The sequence below is a fragment of the Lonchura striata genome, chromosome 2, assembly GCF_050655825.1.
Source record: "Lonchura striata isolate lonStrDom1 chromosome 2, ASM5065582v1, whole genome shotgun sequence".
NCBI classification, from domain to species: Eukaryota; Metazoa; Chordata; class Aves; order Passeriformes; family Estrildidae; genus Lonchura; species Lonchura striata.
Window position 1 is genome coordinate 88,031,093 of NC_140704.1, and position 23,308 is coordinate 88,054,400.

At 37.3% G+C, this 23,308-nt stretch overlaps 1 protein-coding gene across 17 annotated transcripts in view; it reads left to right on the forward strand.

The window, feature by feature from the left end:
• Positions 1-23,308, forward strand: part of IKZF1 (IKAROS family zinc finger 1) — a 69,956-nt gene that overhangs the window by 41,031 nt on the left and 5,617 nt on the right. For 6 of the 17 annotated variants that reach the window (XM_085571720.1, XM_085571721.1, XM_031503981.3 and 3 more), the window contains exons 4-9: positions 3,300-3,353; positions 5,455-5,514; positions 7,567-7,827; positions 13,576-13,743; positions 15,659-15,784; positions 20,115-20,249. In XM_085571720.1, the coding sequence (XP_085427846.1) occupies positions 3,300-3,353; positions 5,455-5,514; positions 7,567-7,827; positions 13,576-13,743; positions 15,659-15,784; positions 20,115-20,249 (804 nt within the window). Of the gene's footprint in view, positions 1-3,299; positions 3,354-5,454; positions 5,515-6,162; positions 6,316-7,566; positions 7,828-13,575; positions 13,744-15,658; positions 15,785-20,114; positions 20,250-23,308 lie in introns of those variants that run through there. The other 11 variants (XM_085571730.1, XM_085571729.1, XM_085571728.1 and 8 more) reach the window with 9 other exon arrangements.

The window sequence follows — 23,308 nt, forward strand, 5'->3', positions numbered from 1 at the left end:
GATCACCTTGTCTGGTTTTAATTGTATTGCTGCACTTTTTAAGCCCTTTACCTTGTTAAGGGATGCCCACAGTAATTCCAGATAAGGACAACTTCTAGCCATTGACAGCATGGCTTCATGGATGATCCTGGCTATCTCTTCCGTCTTGTGGAGCTTCTGGTCTGCCTGTTGTATCTCAATATAGTCATTTGTCTTCTCCACTAATCTTTGCAGGTGCATCGTCCTTTCATGTTCTCCCAGCTGCGACATGTGACTGCCTTTAGCTAGAGTTTTGTTGCATTAGCTGAGGATGGGTTAACACCCGTGACTTTCACTAAAGCATGCTTTGTGGAAGGATTAGAGAAGGGAAGTGCCTTATAAATGTTAGGATATCATATATCTGAGGCTGTGCTTTTCTTGGATAACTGTTGCTGTGTGGGGAAGAGCATAAGCCACAATGATTATGTCTGCAGTCTTTTTGGAGAATGCAGTTTTGGAGATTCCAGTCTCAGCACATAAACATGTGTGTTCATGAACACAGGTGAGCTGAGAATGTTTTTAAGTATGGTAGTGTTTTTACCTCACTGTTGTGCGTTGTTACTTAAGGTTACTTTGCTTTTTAAAAATTTCCTGCTAAGAGCCCTTTTACTACTCACTCATCCTTTAATGCCCATATTTAAAAAAATCTGGTGAAAGGAGAAGAGACAAAAAATTTGAGGAGGAAAAATGCTGTTCTTACTATCATTTGTCAGCAAATCTTTCTCTCGAGTTTGAAAGTGTTCCCAGCTTACTTCTCAAAGCAGAGAAGTGTCAATAAAGTCTGTTACCAGCAAACCTCCAGCAGTTCCCTTAGCTTCTCCATCATGCAGCCAGTAAAAGATGCAGAGAAGTTCCAATGTAGGAAGCATGGATCACACATACATGTAGAACTTGAGAAACAGGTTTGGTATAGCATTTCCTGACAGTGCTCTTTCTCTTGCCTTTAAAATTCAGTTTCACTTGTAGTTCAGATGATGAACATCAAGCAGCTAGGTAGTTAACTGTCCTTTGGAAAAACAACTTAAATCCAGTACAAATTGTACCAGGAAGTGTCACAACAAAGACAAGAAATATGAACTAGACCAGCCCCTTGGTTTGGTTACAGATCATTTCCTACTGAAACACAAACTTAGAAAGATATATAAAAGGCATGTATCTTCAAGTGTATATTTGAGGGTATTTATTGAATCTACTTTTAACCAATGCATCTTTACTGGTCCTTTAGAAAATTTGTAAGTAACTAACAGGATGCTACTGCGAGAATGCACAGTGGAGCAAAAGTCACTTTTTGTACCTAGAGAGGATGTACTTTGTTGGTTGTCTTGTTCACTTGCTTGATTCTGTACAGTTTGATTTCATTGCAGCCCTAGAAAAACATGTTGATGTGCCTTGCAGTGAAGCACAGTTCCCTGCTCCTTTTGCTGAGGAAAGGCTGTGCATGTTGACAGGCGCTGGTGCTGGTTCATGGGGTGGGCACCTCCCCCAGACAGCAGCAGAGAGAAGTAGCAGTCATGGGTGATGTCATGGGTGGAGCTCCTCTCACCAGTTGTCCCATGGGAGATAGCTTATCTGTGGACGCCTGTGTTTCTGGAATAATATCCATTTGATTGAAAGCCAGAATTAGAGTAGGGAAGAAATTGTCTGCCAAGGGCTGATTGGCACTTGGAGTCAAAGGAAGCAGCATGGACCCTGCAGTGAGGATCTCCTTATCCATCAGCACCAGCCTCTCTACCTGCAGGTGTGTCCCAGCAGTTCCTGCTACTGCTCTTCCTTCTGTTATTTTTGTTTCCCTTTGAAAATGCCCTCTAACTTTCAGCATTTTACACAGAGACACACCACAAACACTTGATTAGCACTGCCAATGCAGTGCAATATGTAGAAAGGAGGGAGCAGAAGAGTAGTTTTTAAGAGCACTTGAGTGCATCTGCTTTTTCTGTAGCTAAATAAACAGTTTGATCAGTCTTATCTCTGTTCTGTTGTGTCATCTGAAATATACTGAAGAAGAGCTCAAGGCATTGCATTATGGTTCCTCTGCCCAGACCTTTCGTTGTCATTTTTCATATCCACACAATTCTTCTTGTTGCTTCAGAGCTCATAAGGGAAAGATACTATTAATGGAAACATAATCTAAGTTAAAGAATTGGTCATCGTTGTTTGTTGTCAAGTCTAGATGGTGAATAATGACTCCTTAAATATTCTGTAAAAAGATAACTTTTATTTCTGAGAATGGCATCTTCCACCTGCAGTGCTCTTGTAGGGTGACAACAGAGCTGATACCACAGTAAATGACCATGATATAAAAAGGAAAGGGGGAAGGATTTCAGTGCACAAAACCAAGTGCTAAAATTTTCATATGCTGTTAAAGAACAGAATAGCCATTATGTGTTTTATCAGAAACAGGTGGGATTGCTGACAATATTGTTTTCTGAGTACTTATGTAAACAAGAAGAGATCCTGTCTGCATTTATTGACACAGGTTGGCATGCAGAGGTGATTTATTTTGGCCTGATAACTGGGGTTTCTTCACCTTATTCTGCCTTTTTAGCAACATTTTCTATCATCTAAAGTTTTTTTTTTTTCCTCACTGTTACAGTGATGAGGTTCAAATCAGTCAGGTAAGATTGCTGGTTGAATAGTTATGGTGTCTTCATGAGAACTCTTGGATTTTAAAGCTACCATGTAAGCATCAACTAATATCAACAAAATACTTCTGACTTGTCTTGGAATAAAAAGTGAACCATGAAAACAAAAAATTACAGGCACCCAAACTATTTGCAGACACTTGAAAAGAAATCTCTCGCTGCTCTTGGCTACAAAGTGCAAACAAGATATTTCATGACAAAAAACCAAACTATCAGGATTATTTTCAAAATCTAAAGGATAAGTTCTTAAAGGCAGGTATATGCCACAAGATACAATTTAGTACTTACTGGGGTAAAAGGTCAAATCCCATTAAAAATAAAAGAACTGTATTGTTTAAATGCCTCAGAAGCTTCAGTATGACTTGTCTTTGTCTGCTGCTCTTTAAATACCTTTGGTAGCCAGATCTTATGCTTTTTTATTTCTTTAAAAATCCCACTGGAGAAAACTATGACTTGGGAGGTGAATGTCCCCTTCCAAATGGAATTATGGCCCAGGTACTTAGACCTGTGCTATTGCCAAAGTTTCACAAAACTGAAAGCATTTTACAGCTGGGAGAGACTCTCATAGCTAAAAAATAAGGTAAATTGGCAGTGAATTGTAAACAAATTACTAATTGTTCCCATGCATCTTTTTTCCAGCTGCCTATTTCTCTGTCCTGCGAAAGCCACCCTCTACATCCAGTTTCCCAGGAGGTCTGTTTGGTTTCTCCTTTCTGCTTACTATCAACTCACTCATTGCAAAATGCCTCCCTTCCCTCTCCATGTTGCTCAGCTCTTTCCAGGGAAGCAGGATGCTGTCTGCTCTCATACCATCCTGCTTTCATGACTGCCCCAGCCCAAGTCTGACATGGAGCCAGGAATGCTGCTCTTCAGTGATAAATTATATCATCACCTCTCTCCCCTTTGACATATCTTTTTTTTTTTTTTTTCTAAGACTTGTGTAAATCACCTTTAACCATAGGATACTGAACAAATGCTTCAACACTAATTTCAAATGCTCTTCAGAAATCCCAAGTGAAATTTCCAGGAAACATAAGAGACCACAAGGGACCCAGCCAGTTCCCTGCTTTTGGGTAATTTTTACACACTTTGGATAGGTAAAAAAGGAGTGGGGGAAAACTATCAGTTCAGTGACATTAAAGAACTACACACCACTTCTGGAGAAAAAAGTGTCTGTATTAAACACCCCTGAATGGTGATAATGTGTACAAAGGGAATTAAACACAGAGCTTTTTAAGATCCTCTCCAATCAAATAGAAGTAAATTAATTAATGATACACCATTAATAGTGTTAGAAGAGCCAATGAGAAATTGTTACCATGAGTTATTTTAATGCTAGTTAATGAATGCATATGTGTGTTCATAGCTATGGATGTGCACAGAAGTTATTTTCTACAGAAAACTGTATCGGGTAACACTTTCAGAAAGCCATAAAAAGTCTGAGTACATTCATAATTAGTCCACATGAAAAATACAGTTTACAAGTATTTTTCACATTGTTGTTGCTCCATAAATGATTTCTCCACTATATCAAGGGAGGGGCAATAATTACTCTCACAAAAGTAGAAAACACTGATGGTTTTTATTTCCAGTATAAGTGCAGATTGAAAAAAAAAAATAGGAAAGTATACCCTGCATTCCCTATTATTCAGATTTCATAAAAGTCCTTAGCTTTTCTGCTGGAGTGATATCTCTCTCCTGTCATGTCTCCTGCATCAGTGGGGCTCTTTTCACTAGTTCTCGTATTGCAGACAGATTTGCAAGAAGTACTAAGTTTGAACAGGGTGAGATTTTTTTTGTTAATTAGACCTATAAAATTTCTGTGAGGACCCAGGTTGAGTCAGGTGCCCTCAGTGTCCACCAGCTCACATTGGCAAAGTGAACCCTGCATATGAACTGAAGCCCTGCCATGAGCTGCACTGCCAAAAGGATGCACATCCTGGGCAGTCAGCCTAGCCTGCACGGGGATATTCATTGAGCAGTACAGCTGCAGCAGTCCAGGACATAGCTGTGGAGAGCTTTAGTGAATATTGGCTTGATCAATATCCCTGTCATTGCTTATGTCAAATAATGAACTCCAGCATTACCTGTATCAGCATGCCCAATGGCATGGTAATTTGTATGTGGCTACTCATAATATGCAGGAGATAATATATTTGTACAATTGTTCTTTGTAAATACATTGTGAGGAGAAGCCTTAGAAATACAAACCAAAAACATGCCAATATACACAACAAAAAATACCTATATATGTAAACCTGAACTCTCTCTTCTTCCATTGCATAAGACCAGCAGGCGTAAGAATAAAACAACACAATTTCACTTTTAATAACTGCAGAGACTAGGAACAAGAATATGCAAGAGATTTATGTCACAGAAAAAGGGCATATTGGCAAAAAATAATTTCTGAGGAAGCTGAACTGTCAGGGCCTGCATTGACCCTTTTGAGACAAGAGTTAGCAAGAGTTCCTCCTGACTTCAGCAGGAATTACTGCACAAGCAAGGGGAATACCCAAGAGCACATTATACTTCTAGAAAACATGATAAAACATGTTGGCTGCTTTGGAAGAAAAGGGCATTTTCACAAATGGGAATTGTTCTAGACAAGTCAGGATTCCCCTGCCAGCTGTCCTTCTCCTGTTCCTCCTTCATCCTAAAATGCTTATGTTGCTTCTGTGATGATAAGTTTTGTCTTTCTCCTTGGTATTTGTCTTATAGCAATAGTGCCATCTTCTTTTACATTTACTGCTAGCAGTACGACAAACCAGCATCCTGTTTGCCTTCTTTATTGCAGCTGCATACGAGGCGGAAGGCTTTAGGGACTTTCATGCAATAATTCCCAAATCTTTTTCCAGTAAGTATACTGAAACTCAGTTCACTACAGAGCATTTCCATCTAGTTCCTACTTTTATGATTTTTCGTTTGTGCCATTTCATTTCTGAGTAATGTATGTTTGTCTGCATGCACTTAAGTAGCTTGATGTTTTTGTTTTGTTGATGCATATTTTGTTTTAACTCAACAGAAAATCTGCTTCAAAAGCCACCTTCTTCAAATCCCTGGCAGGCAAAGAGTCTATAATTTTTTAGTAAAAATATATATTTATTATTCTTAAAGGTGAAAGGAAAAAAAATTATATGTAAATTGTGGGAAATTCTGCTACATACTCAAGCCAAATATTAATATTGCTTCTATTTGCCATGGTGAAAACAATAGTATGAGGTTGTAGCCCATTAAATTTGCAGAATCAGTTCTGTTTAACCAGTCATACCATCTTTTTAAGTCATTGTTTGGTCACTGATTTTTTTGGTATATCACTAAATTATTCTCCTTTTTAGAACATACATTTTAAAGGAAAACTGCTATTTATGATATGCACTTATTCTGTTTTTCATATGATTTCTATTAAAATGCAACACTTGAAAGAACAGTAAAATACCTAGATTGGTAGACTTTTTAAAAGGTGTCCAGTCAAGAAATATTCATAAATGTGAACACCTTTAGGCTTCTGTTTCCCAGTAGGATTTTGAGTCAGATACTCTTGTCAGTTACATCCGTGCAGTCCTTCTGGAACACCTGTGGGGTTGCAGGATGTATCAGAGAAGAGCTTGTCTATCGCCTCCATTTCAAAGGAGTATCAAGGTCTTTCAATCTCAAGGTAATTATTGCCTGTAGCTTTTTGTTATCACATTGCTACACCATCACTTTGAATGAGGTTGCCATAAAACTGTTGCTCCACAACTTTATTGGGTGAAACAGATTCCTCATATTCTTAGCTACCTATGGAAGTAAACTTTTTTTTTGTTTTGTTTTGTTTTTTGGGGGTAGGGTGGGATGAAGGTAGAGGGGTTTTTACTGTATGGAAAGTAAGATTTTGGGCAATGAAATGATATTTTTCAGCCTAATGAAGTATTTTTTCACCAAAATCACCAGATTAGAAACAAGGGAAATAACAGCAAAAATTTTTTTTTCTACAAAAAGCATCATACAATCCTGTGGAGAGAAGAGGAATGAATACTGGCATGAAGTTGTCTGAATCTTAGCCCTTTTACTTAATGCTGAAGTTTGCTGTGTTCATATCACATCAAATTTATGAGCCTCTATGTTATCACATCTGGTGTGGCGATCACAAATTTACCTAAATTCTTATTCTGGCTGCAAGCAATTGTCACCTATGGGATTACAATGTAAAGGATTTATCCAATAAAGTAATAATAGTTTTCCCAGCCCAACAGTTTTCCCAGTTTGACTGTTTTTTAATCATAACTTCTGATTCTAGCAATAGTCTCCAATTACTCAGCAATCCTAATCTGCTCTCTTAGAAACACAACTATCAGCCCTATAATTTCCTTAAATTCTTTCTTCCATCCTTCCCTATCCTGCTTTCTTTATCAGTGTTTGTACTCTGCTTTCCCATTGTTGTTGCTTACTCTATAGAACTACAAGCCAAAAATTTGGACTCAGTACAACCCTTGGAATCTTCCTGCCAAGTGGAGAATGTTGCATTTTCCGTTCTTTTGTGTCCATTGAGTTACTTATTTTCACAATTGTTCTGGACAAATCCCTATGAAGTAGATTAATTTTAATGTTCATTCCAATTAGCCTGATTATCAGAATGAAAGCTATAAATGCAAAAATCTCAAGGCAACCTACAAACAGACTTGTAATATCTTTTGGTTCCTAGCTCCCTGGATGCCTTCTATTTGTTTAACTGATATTCACTGTTCATTGTTCCACGTGTTACAAACTCATCACATTGCCCATAGAATTATAGTCAAGCTCACAGCATTTATTATTTAGTGGTAATGTACCTGCTGTTTAGAAGTTAACTCCTTTCATGTGATTGTTGCTTTGCCACATTATTTGCTCTGTAACCAAACTGAGTGGCATCCTGTATTGTTTCTTTCAGCTGGTAATATTAAAATAGAGACTCAGAGTGATGAAGAGAATGGGCGTGCCTGTGAAATGAATGGGGAAGAATGTGCAGAGGATTTACGAATGCTTGATGCCACAGGAGAGAAAATGAATGGCTCACACAATGGCCCAGGCAGCAAGGCTTTGTCAGGAGTTGGAGGCATTCGACTTCCTAACGGAAAGCTAAAATGTGATATCTGTGGGATCATTTGCATCGGTCCCAATGTGCTCATGGTTCACAAACGAAGCCACACTGGTAAGGCCTGCCATAGTTTTTCCTCTAGTTGACAAGTACTGGCCACATATTAGTAACTAAGACTTATATTCTGTATCATGCATATGTTGCCTCTTCTAAGGTAATGCAGCATTGGTGAGCCTTTGGAACTCATTGCGGTACATCCTTTTGGCCTGCACAGGAATTGACACTTCTTCATGGAAGTCCATCTATTGGGCTAAAAATTTTGGGGTTTTTTTTTTTATTTTTTTATTTGAAACAAAACAAACAAACAAACAAACAAACAAGCCTACCAAAAAATTGAAAAATCAAACTTAAAAAAGAAGCAGAGAAGTCTTGTTTAATTTCTAAGAACTGCTGAAGAAAAACTCATTTGTAGCTAACTCTGAAATTAATGCAGTTGTAATGTTTCCAACAAAACAGCAAAGCTTATTATGGGTCAGTAATTACGAAAGTGATTGGAAAAATATGTATAAGAGAACTGTATTGACAGACTTAGTCAAAAAATACTTACATTTCATGTCTGGTGTTTCATGAAGTAAAAACAAGTATTGTCACAAGTCAAATGTGCACTAAAGTGTTTCCACTGGGATGCTAAAAGAGACATGTAAAGATTTTGTGTTCTATAGGGACGGCTTTTCATTATACAGTGCTGTGAATATTCTTTTCTCAATTTTTGAATTCTTATTAGTCTTAAAGAGGGCCAAAAATGTAGAGGCTGAAACAAATTTAAAAGTAAGGAGTGAGTCTCACGTTGCCTGATTTAAGATGTCTAAAAATTAGGCTTCCAGTCTAAACTTTAATGTCATTCATAGCTGAAAGAGATGAACTGAACTGTACTGTTATTTCACAGAAGTTGCTTTGAAAATAAAATTGGGATTTGGCATTTTTACATGAATATTCCACTGAGAGGGAATTTTAAAATATTTTTAAGGTAAGATTTGATCTATCTTATAGTTACATTTGACTGAAATGGTTGTGGCAATAAAAACATAGATATTTTCTTCCTCCATATCCTCATAGTCTTGCTTAAATAATTTTCCCAGAATTACTAAGTAGCGAGATTAACAAAGTTCTTTCAGAGTTAAAATGGACAGGATTCCTGAAAATCCCTGCAGTGTGTTCCATTGCCCTCAGTGTTACTGTCTGTCACAGTAACTGTGTCTGTTCAAGCTATTAGAAGCATGCAATCTGTTAGTGTAACATGGGTTAGCCACGCTCAGAAGCAACGCTGTTACATTGCCTGCTTCAAAATACTCTTCAATTCTCTGTGATAAATCCCTCTGTCAGGGAAGAGCAGATAATTATTGGAAAAGCCACAACTAGTACTCAGAAGAGAGGCTGTAGCCTACTTCCTAGATCTAACAAAGTCCTTTTATTTTCTTTTTTTTCTCTTTCCTTTCCTTTCCTTTTCCTTTTCCTTTTCCTTTTCCTTTTCCTTTTCCTTTTCCTTTTCTATATGGTCCTTTAAAAATTGATAAAATGAGCATGTAAAATAAATTGTACATGAGGCCTTTCAAACAGACCCATAGGCTAAAGAGGAAGCTGTAGTGGTTGAAATAATATGTTGCAAGTTGAAATGCACTTAGAGGTAGAAGTTTTTGTGCTTGTTAAAGCAGACTGCTCTTTTCTTAAAACAAAACAAAACAAAAAACAAAACAAAAAAAAAAAAAAAGAAAAAAAAAAAAAAAAAAACACCGAAACCACTGTTGCTGGATCAGAGGAGCTGTTTCAGGTCCTCAGGTCCCTAAGGGTCCATGGCAGTGTTTGCACCAGGGCTAAATGGCCTGTGTGAGAACACACCTGGCTTTAGGGAGGTGGTAGGCACAGCTGCCTTTGTTTCTCATGAGCTCCTTGGTACCCAGCCCGCTGTCTCTGAGCATGAGCTGGACTGCCTGGTCCCTGTGACAATATCCCCAGGGGCCTCCTCATTGGTCATTTCCCCCTCACAGACCTTCAGCTCCCCAAACTTCTTGCCTGGCAGAAGGACCCTTTGCCTGCCAAGGGTGCTTGGGGTGCTACCACACAAAGATTGTCACTTGAAGATTTCTTCACTCTTTGCAGAGCTCTTCCCTTGCCAGCTAGACCTTCTTTTTAATAAGGGAATATAGTTAAAGCCTGCAGTGGAAGCACCCCACAAGAGGCACTTTGCTCAGGACAACCCTCTTCTTTTACACTCAATAAAACTAAAGGGTGTGAAGTTTTGTCCCTGGGTCTTTCCATGGAAAGAATGCCTTTGCTTTCCCTCCTGCCTCATCCTCAGCTCCTCTCCTGAGTAGCCTCTTTGAATGAGCTCAGATGGTTTTTCAGGGGCTGGCAAAGGAGTGGGAGTTCAGAGCTGGTAGTTTAAATTAAACGGGTGTCATGGGGAAACAGTGGTGACTGCTTTTCCTTTCAGCTGTGCTGTGAAAATTAAAGTCGAAATGGGATATACTATTGCAGACATTTAACTGACTATGCTGAAGCCCATTTCAATACATGCCTGGTGAAGGAATAAGCCTCACAAATGAATTACTTTGTTGCTAATTCATGTAAAACCTGCATATGCAGTGAGGTTTTCTTAAATAAATATTTGATAAGTGAACAAAACTCTAGCACACTAAAGTGCCAAAATAAAATGACTGCCTGACCTGATAAAAGACATAATTGTTTTTAATGAACACACCTGCCAAGTGCAGATATGTGGAGCAGCACCTGACATTTCTGCCCTCTCTTATCTGCAGGCAGCTGTACAGCACTGACTGCTTCCTAGCACCTTACTTGTTGCTTATATCTGCAGAGCAAATCCCAGCTCACAGATGCCCAACTCTTCTCACTCTCCTTCCCTTTCAGCACATTCATTTTCTCCAGCATGCCACTGTCTTGTTTGGTGTTTAAGATAAAGGAGATCTTCAAAGGAGACAGAAATTCCTGCTCCCTGATGCTGAAACCTCAGGGTATATTCAGGGATCTCTTGCTCACTGTGCATTTATCTGCGTATACATGCATATCTGTGTATGTGTGTGCATAGATGTATATATTGCCTCCTTATATGTACACTAAATTTAGACACCAGTTAATAACTCACATCTTGTATCTTGTTACTTGGTTCTGAATGTTTCAAATTTATTTAGAAAGAGAGCTCTGCATGTCAGAGGTCTCTGAGTGTTAGGTGATCTTGTCATTGTTTAAGAAATTAGAAATATTTTACTTAAGATTATAAGTATTCTTCACTCAATAAGTGGTCCAAGGCCCAAGCTCCTACTAAGGCTTGCAAATCACTGCAGTGATGACAATAGTTGATGGAATTCAGGGTCCCATTGCAGTTTTTGTTCCTGGGCTTATATTTGGTCATGGCTAGATGCCCAGGACAGGTATGTACTGTTCAGACCTGGAGAAAATAATACACTGTTTAGACTATTTATAAAAAGAGTCATTATGTATTTTTTATTTCCATCCTGTTCCATCCTCATTTTTGGAGGTGCCACCACATCCAGTAACCTTCCATCAGTGGCTGTCAGCATCCTGGCAGGTCTGGGAGTTTTGCTGAGCTCAATAAAGGAGGCATTCTACACCCCAGTAGTTGCATCATGGACAGCTAAGGGCCAGCCAAGCTATATGTAGCTTCAGGATCTTTTGGTGACAATGTTGTTCTCCTTCTACAGCAACATAAATTCAGACTTCCTTACATCTGATCCCACTCTAAGTTCTGTAGAAGTATTTGGTGTGCAGTAGTCTAATTTGAAATGCTTCATCCATCTTTTCTACCTAGTGCAAATCTTCACCATGTGACTGGGAGGCTAGAGATACATTGCATTCTTACTTTGCTTTACATTTAATTCCTGGAGTACTTTTATGATTCTTGTTTTGTGTTCTTACGGTCCTCTGAGTAAAAATAACAGAAATGAATGCTGTGAAAGCTGCTTATTAAGAATTAACTATTTCTTCTGAATGTGTCCCCCTTGATGAGCTGACTTCTTCCATTTACTGTTTCAGTCCATTTCTGAAAAACACTTTCTGCACTGAGTAACTGCCCCAAAGATTAAGGAGTTAAGTAGAGAGACACCTCTTTTCTCCCTAATCATACCATGCATGGCTTATGAAGTACTTTTCAAAGTCCTGTAAGGCTTGTGTTGGCATTTTTGCATGCCAGCCCAGCTGAACCAGGTGTGGGTATAGTTTAGATGAACAGTCTCTTGATGGGCAAAGAAAGTGAGCTCATTTGACTTGACAGGCACTATGCTGCTGTGCTTGAAACTGACCAATGAAAATGTCCTGCCACAGCCGGGATTCATTTGGCTGTTTGCTGAATGCTAAAGCTGCCAGCCCTGATGGCAGTTTTCATGTCTTTGGGTTGGGACAGTGCTGCTGTCTGATTGATCTTCAGCTGTTCTGGTGCATTACCCAGAAGTCAAAAATGATCATGCTGTACATATATGCACATGTATCCTAGGATGCAAAATGATACATGATGTTTGAGAGAGAAGGAAGAAATTGGTTTTGTTTTCTTTCTTTTAGTATTTTAACCTCAGCACTGAAATCTTAAATATAATATTATTGTTGCACAAAAAATTATAACTAAGAACAGGTCATCTTTGGACTGTTTCTAATGTTGATGCAGTATAATTACTACAACAGATTGAACTGATGCCTAAGAGAAACAAAATTCAGCAAATGTTTTTTACAGGCTGGTTTGACTGAGTTGAGGGCTGTAAAGAAACAGGTATGCAGAAGCAGTTCTTGCTGATAGAATGCTCTTACGTATAATTTTTCTGTTATTCTTCTCTGGTACAACTGGAAACATATTTTATTTCCCATTGGTTTCAGAAAAGGTCTCATCCATCTTAAATTAAAAAAAAAATAAAAGAAAAAACCAGAAAACTCCAAATTAATAAAATACATTTATTTTAAACAACACTAAAAAGCAAACAACAGCCATATTAATTTTTGCAAAGGCTTTGATTCACTTCCTTGGTAACAAACACCAGTTTAGACAAATCAAGGCTGTGTCTCTTCAACTTTTTCTGTCCAAAGTGTAAACCATCAGAGCCTGTTTGTGCAGCTCCTCTGTTCATACCTTACCAATAGAAGAGCTGGGACTTAGGCATGGAAGTACAGGGCTTCCTTTGCACTGTCTTAACTTCTGTGATTTTACTTTCTAGCTTTCTCTCTTTTCTCTGTCTCTTTCCTGATTTGGCTGCTTAGGGACAGACAGGTAATGGAGAAGAAATTGAAAGGGAAAATACAGGGAAAATGTAAATGAAAAGAAGTTATTATAACTGTTATAATGAAGTGCCTTTCATTTAAATATAAGAATGTAACGCTGAAATGAACTTGTGATCCTGAAATGCATTTTTAATGAGTTTCCTTTTTATTTTGCTGCTTCAGTGGCATATTTTAAAGACCCTTTGAAAAAAGCCACATTAAAAACCCCACCAAATGCCACAACATGCAAAATTGGATATTGGTTTATTCCAAAACTGCTGATCAGGAAGAGTGGCTCTTCAACACAAAATGTTGCAGTCACTTTATTTAAATGAGTTTGAATTTGCATTGTGATGTGCCATTCTGATTTAGGAAAAAAAAATTAGATTTTCAGATCAAATTGACCCAGCCAGTGAAGCATTAAGAAACTGGCAGGTTTAGTCTGAAAGCCTCATGTTATATCAAACCTGCAGCCGGTGGAAGTCACAGAGCAGCAGTGAGAAAACAACTTTCTCCCTGAAATCTTTTCTCTTGTTACTGCATAAGATTTTTTTGTTCTCACATATTTTCTCCTTCTTTCCCTAGGAGAACGGCCTTTCCAGTGCAATCAGTGTGGAGCCTCCTTTACCCAGAAGGGTAACCTCCTGCGCCACATTAAGCTGCACTCAGGTGAAAAGCCCTTCAAGTGTCACCTATGTAACTATGCTTGCCGCCGCAGGGATGCTCTCACAGGACACCTGAGGACTCACTCAGGTAAATGAAGGTTTGGGAATAACCAGGGCTGCTTATCACCAAGGAGATGGGGGTGGCCACCAATCCTGAGAGCTCTTCTCACCCTGAGTAGCCCCATCTTGGGATTAACCAAGCTGTGAGCTGGTCACAGTGTGTTAGCAGCAAAGAAATGACTAAACACATGTCACACTCATGACCCTTCACCAGAAGAACTGAGTTTTTTCCCATACTTCTTGGCTGATTCAAAGTTTCTGTATTAGAGTTTCATCTTACGAGCCCCATGTGAGTAATCCATTTCATGGAAGTACAAACATGACTTGAGTTGATGAATGTTTTAGGGTTAGAGATAATATAAAGTTGAAAAGCAATCTTGTATTCTTCTTTAGCCTGAGGAGTGAATACTGCCTACAGCATTTAGCAGGAGTTATTTGTTGCACATTGTTATTACAAGTACTTTGAAAGAGAGAGTGGGGTCATGGCAGATTCTGGGAGAAAGAAAGATAATAATCTTTCACAAAAGAGGATGCTCATGGAGTTTTTCAGTGCCTGTCTCAACAGTAATATGAAGATGTGAATAAATATTTTTAAATAGCTGCACTTTCCCATTACCATGAACCTCTCATTGTTTGACAGAAGTACAGTCACATACCCTTCCGTGAAGTAAAACCAATTTAGCACATTTAAAGTGCCTTTAAAAGCAGAGTGCCATCTCATCTAGTTTCCCAAGCTAAACTGCAAATGCAAATTGCTATTTGGATGGGAGATCTCCAATACACATTGCTGGAATTGACACTGGTAACATAACTTGTAAAAGTTGATTTTGGGTTCTGGGTGGCAGAAGGGGAGCTCTCAAAATGATATTTTTGTGCTCCAAAAAAATCAGGAAAATTCTTCTCTAGCACATGTATTGAATGATAATATCCTTAGAGTTGATCCCAGATTTCCAAAATAATTTCTGTTTGTCGCGTTTTTCCCAGCCTGATTGAGGAAGGCACATATTTTAAATAGCTTTTTTTCTCTCTCTCTCTCTCTCTTATTTTTATTGATTTTCATGGATGCACATTTTGAAATATAGTTTTCATGTATATATATATATATATATATATGAAATCTCCCCTAGACACTCTTGATAAACCCCGAGGATTCCACAGTTAAAGAGACAATGCCTAAATTATAGATAATTATTAATTCCTGCAATTGGCAAAATGAGACCAATACATTATAAATCAAGTTGGATGTCTGAAACTGATTTTCTCCTAAGAATCTGTAAATAAAACTCATATATTAAATGGTGTAACTATCTAAAATTGTGAAATCACATATAGAGGACAGTCTTACCATATTAAGACAAAAAATTCAAGTCCAGAAGTACACAGAAAAGTATTGTTGGTGAAAATTTCCTAGAACTAGCTAGAGCTGGATGGTGTAATAGAGAAAATAAATTGACATGCCATTTATCTTGAATTTCCAGAAGCAGAAAACACACAAAATCTAAGATTGTCTTAAAAGAATTGAGTTGGTTCTGTTGACACCGGAACTGACATCCAGCCAAGCAAGTCCCTACCTACACCACCAGTTCATCCACTCTCAGTCTCTGTGCAACTGGACACTGCAGAAATTGTTCCCAGCCCTTTGAAGGTGTCTCAGTTCCTAACCTGTGTAGATGCTGTTTTTAAAGATTTAATGTCACAGTCTTTATCTGATCTGAATCACCTAAAATCAGTTTGCAGCACCCATAGAACTGGCCTGTTATTTAAAGATTTACAATCAGTTTTCCATTAGTTATTTTTCACTTAGACTTTTAAATTGACAAAATCTTCCTTCACCACAGCATGGCTTTAATTTTGGGGTGGGCTTTTTATCTCTTGTCCTTAAGATTGTTAATATGCTGTTGAATGCCTCATCTGAGTCTCATAATGAATTGTGTTTTCTCCAGTTGGCAAACCCCATAAGTGTGGATACTGTGGTCGCAGTTACAAGCAGCGCAGCTCTTTGGAAGAACATAAAGAACGCTGCCATAACTACCTTCAAACCATTAATCTCTCAAGCAGCATCTATCCAGGTAATAAAACTGTCTATCTGGGGAATACTGTTGTCCTATCATAAATGCAGAAAGAGGAGTGCAAAAGAATTGGTAGTACCATTTGTGGCAACTTTTGCTTTGGAGAGTCACACACATCCCCCACATGTATGATACTGTGTCGTGATTGATTCTTTATTTGATATATATTTGGCTGTTTTCTCACTTCTTTTAGCTCCAATAAAATGCCAAAGTACAATTCAAATGTAGCAAAACACTTCAAGGCCTGGAAAACATCAGTTTGTCATGTCAAGACAATATGGCTACATCACCTCACCACCTTCTCTTGGAGGCCTATGTGTATTGCCACAAGGCAATACACTTGTGGGTCTGTTTTTAATAAAGACTTAATTCCAGTGTTCTAGTTGGTGCTGCAGAGTTTTCTACACTGCAAATTTCCTCCCCTTCCCAGTCACAGGTTAGAGGGTTTACTTGACCACTGAGACCTACTCATCTAACAAGGATGAGATATCTGGCTTTGATCTCACTCTGCCAAGCGAGAGGACATAAAGCCAGAGTCATTTAATTTAGACAGTTTGACTTGAGACAGTCCAGAATGGCTAATAATTTGTTGATAGCCTTCTTCCCAATCTTCTCTTTGAAAGAAAACTGGGGGGAGGTAAGGACTCTTGTTGACACTAGTGTAATGATGAAGGTAAGGTCCATTTCTTGGAGAATATCCAAAAACTATACCCAGAAAGAGACCAAGCAGATATGAGGAATTGGATTTTATTTTTTAACAAAGATCCAGATCTGTAAGGGATTGATCACAGTAATTAGCCATACAAATTCCTCTTGGTGGAGTTTAAACCCAGCCAGTAACTTCCATTTCCTGCATACCTTTTTAATCCTGTCAGTATATGTTATTTAGCTTGTCAAATGACAAAAAAAAAAAGGAAAGTTCTCTCTGGCCTCTTTGCAATGATGCTTCATTTAATATTTTATATCTGTACAGAACTTGAATATGTTTTTACATGCTATCCAATGATGTAAAGTATATGCACATAATGATGGCAGTGAATACAACTGAAATTCTTCTGCAGGCTGCATGTTAGAGCAGTGCCCCTTCTGATTTTATTGAGGGGCTGCAGAATATATGAATAGAAAACCTCAATGTAATAATACGCAGTAAGCAGCAATACTTATTTCTCAAAGAGATGACAGGATTTAGAAGCAAATATTCTAGTTTGGGATTTCAGTCTTCAGTGTCTGGCACGTGGATTTAAGTGCCTGCACACTGAATTTGAAAATCTGTGTGAATGAGTAGATGAACTACTACGAAAGTCTTAGTAAAATGAAACTGATGTCAGGAATCATAAAATCTAATAAGAAACGAAACAGTTTTAGAGACTGACCTTTGTTTATATCAAATCCTGATAGGAGAGCTTGCACTAGCTTGCAACTAAATATCTAATAATTCAGTGGGATGAAAACTTGAGGAATTAATTAATGCTTTGAAAGAATTACTTCTTCTTGTATATACATGAAAATATATATTTCTTCTTGCATATACTTCTTGTATTCTTGTATATTCCGTATTTTACAAAATAGGACTGCTTTTGCTAATTAGAAAAAAATTAAATTAACTAAAGGTTTTAAATCTCATATTTAGCCAAAGTGTTCACTCTTAAAGAAATTTAGTTCTCAGTTAACAAGTCAATTCAATACAGTTCTAAAAAATGAAATTTTTCTGCATTTTTCCTAGTATTTTGCATGATGAAAATGTAGAAAAAAGAAGTTGATAATGAGTGGATGCCCTGTGAATTTTACTATATTTTATGATATATCTAGAAAAGCAAGCAGCTATAATATTACTGTTCTTAAATTATTTCAAGGTGTTATGTGGATCTGTTAGAGCCATTATTCAGAACCCTTTTTCCCCCACCTCAAAAAAAAAAAAAAATCATATAAAAATATTTGCTAGTCATCTGATTTGACATTCTGACATAGCAAGATTGCTTTTTAAAGCATTTTTAAAATACTTTTGGCAGTATGTGTAGAAAAAAATTCAGTAGAAATAAGCTAAACTTGTAGAAGTTTTCCATCAGCTTGGTAATCTAAAAAAATGTAATTGAGAAAGAACTCAAATAAGGGAAAGATAGAGTAAAAGGGAGTAATAAATGGAACAAGAGCTTGTACTTACATTTTTAACTTTTATTTTCTCTCTTTAAGAGAAGGAAATATAACACAAAATTGGAAAATGATGAATTTAATGGCAAAATTCTTATTTTAGAGGACTATAATCTCACTGTCCATGTGAAGTTCTTTTCTTGAAGATATTACCTGTAGTTCTGCATTTGAGTTGAGTGAAAGTGTGCTGAAGTCTTACCAGGCTTAAATAAAAGGAGAAGTAGTTTATTTAGTTTTTAAAGTGTCAATTACAGTTCTTCAGTCACTGGGAATTTTTGTTTGAAAAGATTTTTTTTTTTTCACTTTATAGACACCTAATTATAGAGAAATAGTTATTCATTTGGTAGCAGATTTCAGAGGGTTTCAGTTGCAAGTTCTGGGGATTAGTATATGATTCAATTTGCCCTCTTTTTTAATAACAGTTTTAGAAGTTCAAAAGTTTGACTGTTAAATACGTGACTCATCCTCTCTTGAATTGATTAGAAAAGAAATGTTATTATATCCTAAACAGATATTTCTTGATCATTTCAACTTTTAACTAAATATTCAGTCTTTTGTGTCCCTGTTGAATGTCTGCCTTAAAAAATTCTCTGTAAGTCTCTTCCTGAGGTAGTACCTGGAAGCCTTGGTCAGCACAAGATGCTGATGTGTGCTTGTTCAATGATGGCTATGTACCATAAACACCCTTTACTCTTCTGCACCTTCATGATTAAACTCTTCTAATTTCCTTCGTTGTTCACAATCTATAGTGTCTCATGGGGCTGGAACATAATTCTGTGAAACATCAAGTTACTGTCATTGACACTGGCATTTTCATTGTCACTATCACTGTCACTGCAGTATGTGCTGCTGCAGCAGGGACTCAAGAACCAGTTGTGTACTCCTCAGTTTGGTTGCAGGGCACTGTTGAATAGGAAACGTCACCCGTTCCTCACCCATCAGAGCTGATTTCATATATTTCAGGAACAGCAAAATTTTCACAATCATCCTTTTATGGCTGTGGTATATCCTCAGAATAACATTGATGTGTTCTCAGCCATTGAGAAACACCCAGGTATCAGAGGAATGGGTCCTGTGAATCAGTAAATCCAGTGATAAAACAAATTCTCAGCAGGCACAGATGTAAAAGTGTAGCAGAGTGGAGCACTTAATTGAAACAACTCAAAGAATCAAAGTACAAAAGTTATCTTTTGTGTCTTCCTTTAAGAGCAACTCAAAAGTTCAGGAAAAATACCTATATCTTAGTAGCAGATAAAAGTAAAATTAACTCCTTTTTCTCCCTTGACAAACAAACAAAAAAGACCCCAAACCTCACAAACAAAAAACCTACCGCAAAACAGCTGTGTTGTGATTTCAGTGCATTTACCATTCTCTTAGATGCTGGAAGTCAGAAATACCTTTCCATACCTTTTTCACAATCATTGTTTTGACAGTGCTTTTTTCATACATACCTTTTGTTTCTGCAGGAAAGTACTGAAGTAAAATACATTGAAAATGAAATAGTCTCCTTTTGCTAAAGCCTCACAGTTAAGCTCCTAATTCTACAGAGTCTCAGCAGCAGCAGGAGGTTGGGAAACAGGTTTGAGTATTAGAAATCAGTGTTCCACTGAAAGTGTAATTTTATCAATTAAAATTGTTAAAGTCTAAGATAGCATCAAGGAAGTATTGAAATATTTGCTACGGGATAAAAGGGGCTGGAGAAAAGGCTTGGTGTAGCTTGCAAATACATCTTCCACTGCTAGAGTTGAGAAGTTTATCCATTTTTCCTATTGAGGAAGCAATTATCAGACACTGGGAGAGATGCAGAAGGACATTGCAGGGGGTTTCAGTGGGAGAGTGGAAAGATGAACTGCTTTGTGTCCAGGATAAAGTTAGGACCTCATTTATTCACAGAAATTAAGAGTAGCTTTAGAACAAAGGGTAAAGTGATTATGTGACATACAGGCAGAAACCCTGCAGTTGCTATCTCATTTTTGTGTCCTAAATGAGGAAAACATGAGCATGTACATAGATTAATCAGCGTGAGGGAATTTGTTACTGAGAGTCAGAATTGTCCTGTGTCTCATATGCTGAGCTCCTTCATCCAGCTGTTGGGAGCTAAAAGACATTGACTGAGAAACCTAAGACAACAGTTCCATTAAAATGGAACCTGCCTAACCCTTCTGATGTCATTTGATTTCAGTCATAAAAGACGAAAGTAACCAGAATGAAATGGCTGAAGACCTGTGCAAGATAGGGTCAGAAAGAGCCCTCGTGCTGGATAGACTAGCAAGTAACGTCGCCAAACGTAAGAGCTCTATGCCTCAGAAATTTGTGGGTAAGAGTTAAACGTTTGCTGTCTCCTAAAAATAAAATAAAACAAAGCCCGCTAAAAAATCTCAGCATTTTTACTTTTGCTTTATAATTTTACTTGTTTTTCTAAATTAACAATATGTATCTCTATATATAAGCAGATACAAAGATGTATTAGGAGAGAAAAAACAACTGAACATCTCCAGCATAAATTTTTGCATGTTTAAGTGTTCACATTTGAAGATCAATTTTAAGCCTTTTTCCTGCCTTTTTAAAAGCTTACGGACCAGATCATTACAAAATCAGAACAGGTTCTTGAAGTTGCCTTAAGAACCTGAAGATAGGAATAGAAGTTTCCCGTTGGGATATCATTTGGCCACAGTTTCAGAGTTATTTTATTGAAATCTTGAATGACATTCAGATCTGGGCATGCTGATGTTTCTGAAAGCATTTGTGAATAGTTGAATGTAGACTGGGTAATATTCTTCACCCTTTAATAAACTCTGTTTATTTTTACATCCCAAATTGATATGTCTGAAAACAGTATCTAAATGAAATGTAAACTGTGCACATTCTATGAAGGATGCAAAAACTTCATGCCCATTTGCACATAGCAGTTCTTGTCTTAACAAGAAAAAATTTGACATTAAGCCTATAAAAATGATTGCTACACATATTGTTCTGTTTAGTAGGCCTGTACTAAGTAGGGATTACAGCAGTTTTGTGAGATCCACATACAATATTTTGTCAGCTATGTAAGGTAAATAATTCAATAAATTAAAACATGGGAGATCAGATGAGAGCATATACTCATATCTAGTTAGGTTCTTTTTTAATTCTCTGTACATTTAAAAAAATTATTATATAGGAAACAATCAGATTAAAGTCTCTGAAGCAAAATGCACATTAAGAAGGTCTTCAGTCAAAAGTCAAGGGAAAAACAAAAAGAACAGTTTATGGGACAAAAAATGCAAATACACTTTATTCAACAAGGACACAGGGAGGGGTGAAAGGAAAATTAGTATTTCCTAGATAAGGAAAGGGGAGTTTCAGCTATGTCAGGAGGTGCAACAAAAGGTTTTAAATTAAATTCCAAGGCTTTTTTCAAGTCCAAATACAACAATTCTAGGAGGTAGTAAACTATAAGAAATACTTATGCTTACAAAAGGGCAAAAGTTGTAGCAGAGATAGATACCAAAACTATATCAACTATATTATATATGTGAAGCCTACCAGACTAGTTTAAACACTCTAGTAACTGTTCGCATTAGGCAAGATACTAATTCTATGAAAGCTCCAGGAAGATTAAAAGTGCTTAAATTTAAAAGGTACTAGCAAATATGGTAAATGTAGTGTATCCTTGGGTTTAGAGTGGCTATTTCATTCTCTTTTTCTCTGTTCACGCTGATAAACAGTAAAGACAGCCAGTTTAACTATTAGTTTTAGGAGGGCAGAGTTTCCTGTCAGTTTTTCAGGGTGCAGTGTAGGAAGACAACCTTCTGACAACAGATATTTATGGAAATTTGCTAGGCTTCAAAAGGAAAAAGTTTTCTAACAAGAAAATGTTTCCAAATCCTTTCCTTTCAATCCTCATCTGCTGCTTCATACAATAGAAAAATTCCCAATTAACACAAGGTTGAGCTGGCTGCTGAGGAGAGATTTTGGGTACTAAAACATGTTTATTGCTCCTGTAGATTATCATGTCCCAATACCTGTGCTGAATTCCAGAGAGAAGGAGAAAATGGTATCCTTCACATAAGCGAAGGAGTGTCTTCTGCTTCATGAGTTTTTTCTCAAGACTAAATTAATTACCTTTTAAAAATTAGATTGTTCAACAAATTCAGCCAGTTGCCTGTAAAATTTTCTCTGTATTCCAAACTGGAATAGTTCCCAAACCCAGAAGAAGTGGGCCATCCGAACCAGAGAGCAAGAACTCAATGAAAAGTTCATATGTGGTGATAATGTTTAAAAGAACAGGCAGCCAAGAGAGGGATTAAAAAATACTAAGAGAAAAGGTGCCCACATGCAGTGAGTGCATTTTTACTGTTTAAGTACCTGCTGCAGAATCCTGAGAAGTGCAAACCTTGAAGTGCATCAAGCCATTAGCAGTTTAATTTACTTATGCTCTAATAACCACAGAAATGAGCTATTATTTTTAATGAGTGCAAGTATTACTGCATTGCCTAGATATAGAAATTGTGCCTACCTACCCTAACTTTGTGTGTGTTTCAGGCACTTTGCTTGGAAACAAATTTTTCTTATGAACATTTGATTCTCTCAGCACAACTACCAACTGGTTATGCTACATAAAGCAAATACTACCCAAGAATTACATATTAAAATCTTGCTTTCTGGATGCCCAAAATTTTGTTTATAATGAAGACCAATCTCATTTTTCAGTGGTGTGCAGTGCCCATGGAATATGAATGATTTTGGCTTCATTTTTTCCTTCTTGAATAAAGTGTAGATGTTCATGTTAGGAGAGTTTTTCTGTATTTAATTCAAGAGTCTTTTGTAATGCCTATTTTGAATCTTAGGCAACTCTGCCTGAAAAGTATAGCATTATAGAGGATAAATCTGGAATTTAAAAAAAATGCAGCCCAAATTGGCAGAATGATTGGGAAAGAAAACAAGAGGAACTGGAAGCTGGTGTAGCATAGCAGCTAGAAGGTGTCTGTACCCTATGTCCCCTATAGGAACTTATGCAATGCTTAGGGTATTGCTTTTTCTGCTTGCAGAGCCTGGAACTGGTATGAAACCATATCTTGTGGGAAATGTAGACCACAGAACTTCCTACACTTTAGCCCCCATCATTGCAAAAGTGTCATGCTAGAAGGTTTTTGGTCTCTTCACTAACTTTGAATGGTCAATCTGAGTAGAAAATGTTGATAAATTAATGTTCCGATTATCTGGTGAAATTTCCATGCTTCTGTTAGCATTTCTTTTGACAAATTAGGACTTTCCAAGACTTACCAGTAAATTTCATGTTGATCAGGAAATAGTGACAGCACTTTACAGAGATGTTTGTGGCTTTCAGTGTTTCCCAAGATCTGAAGAGCTAGAAAATCCATCCAGACTATCAAC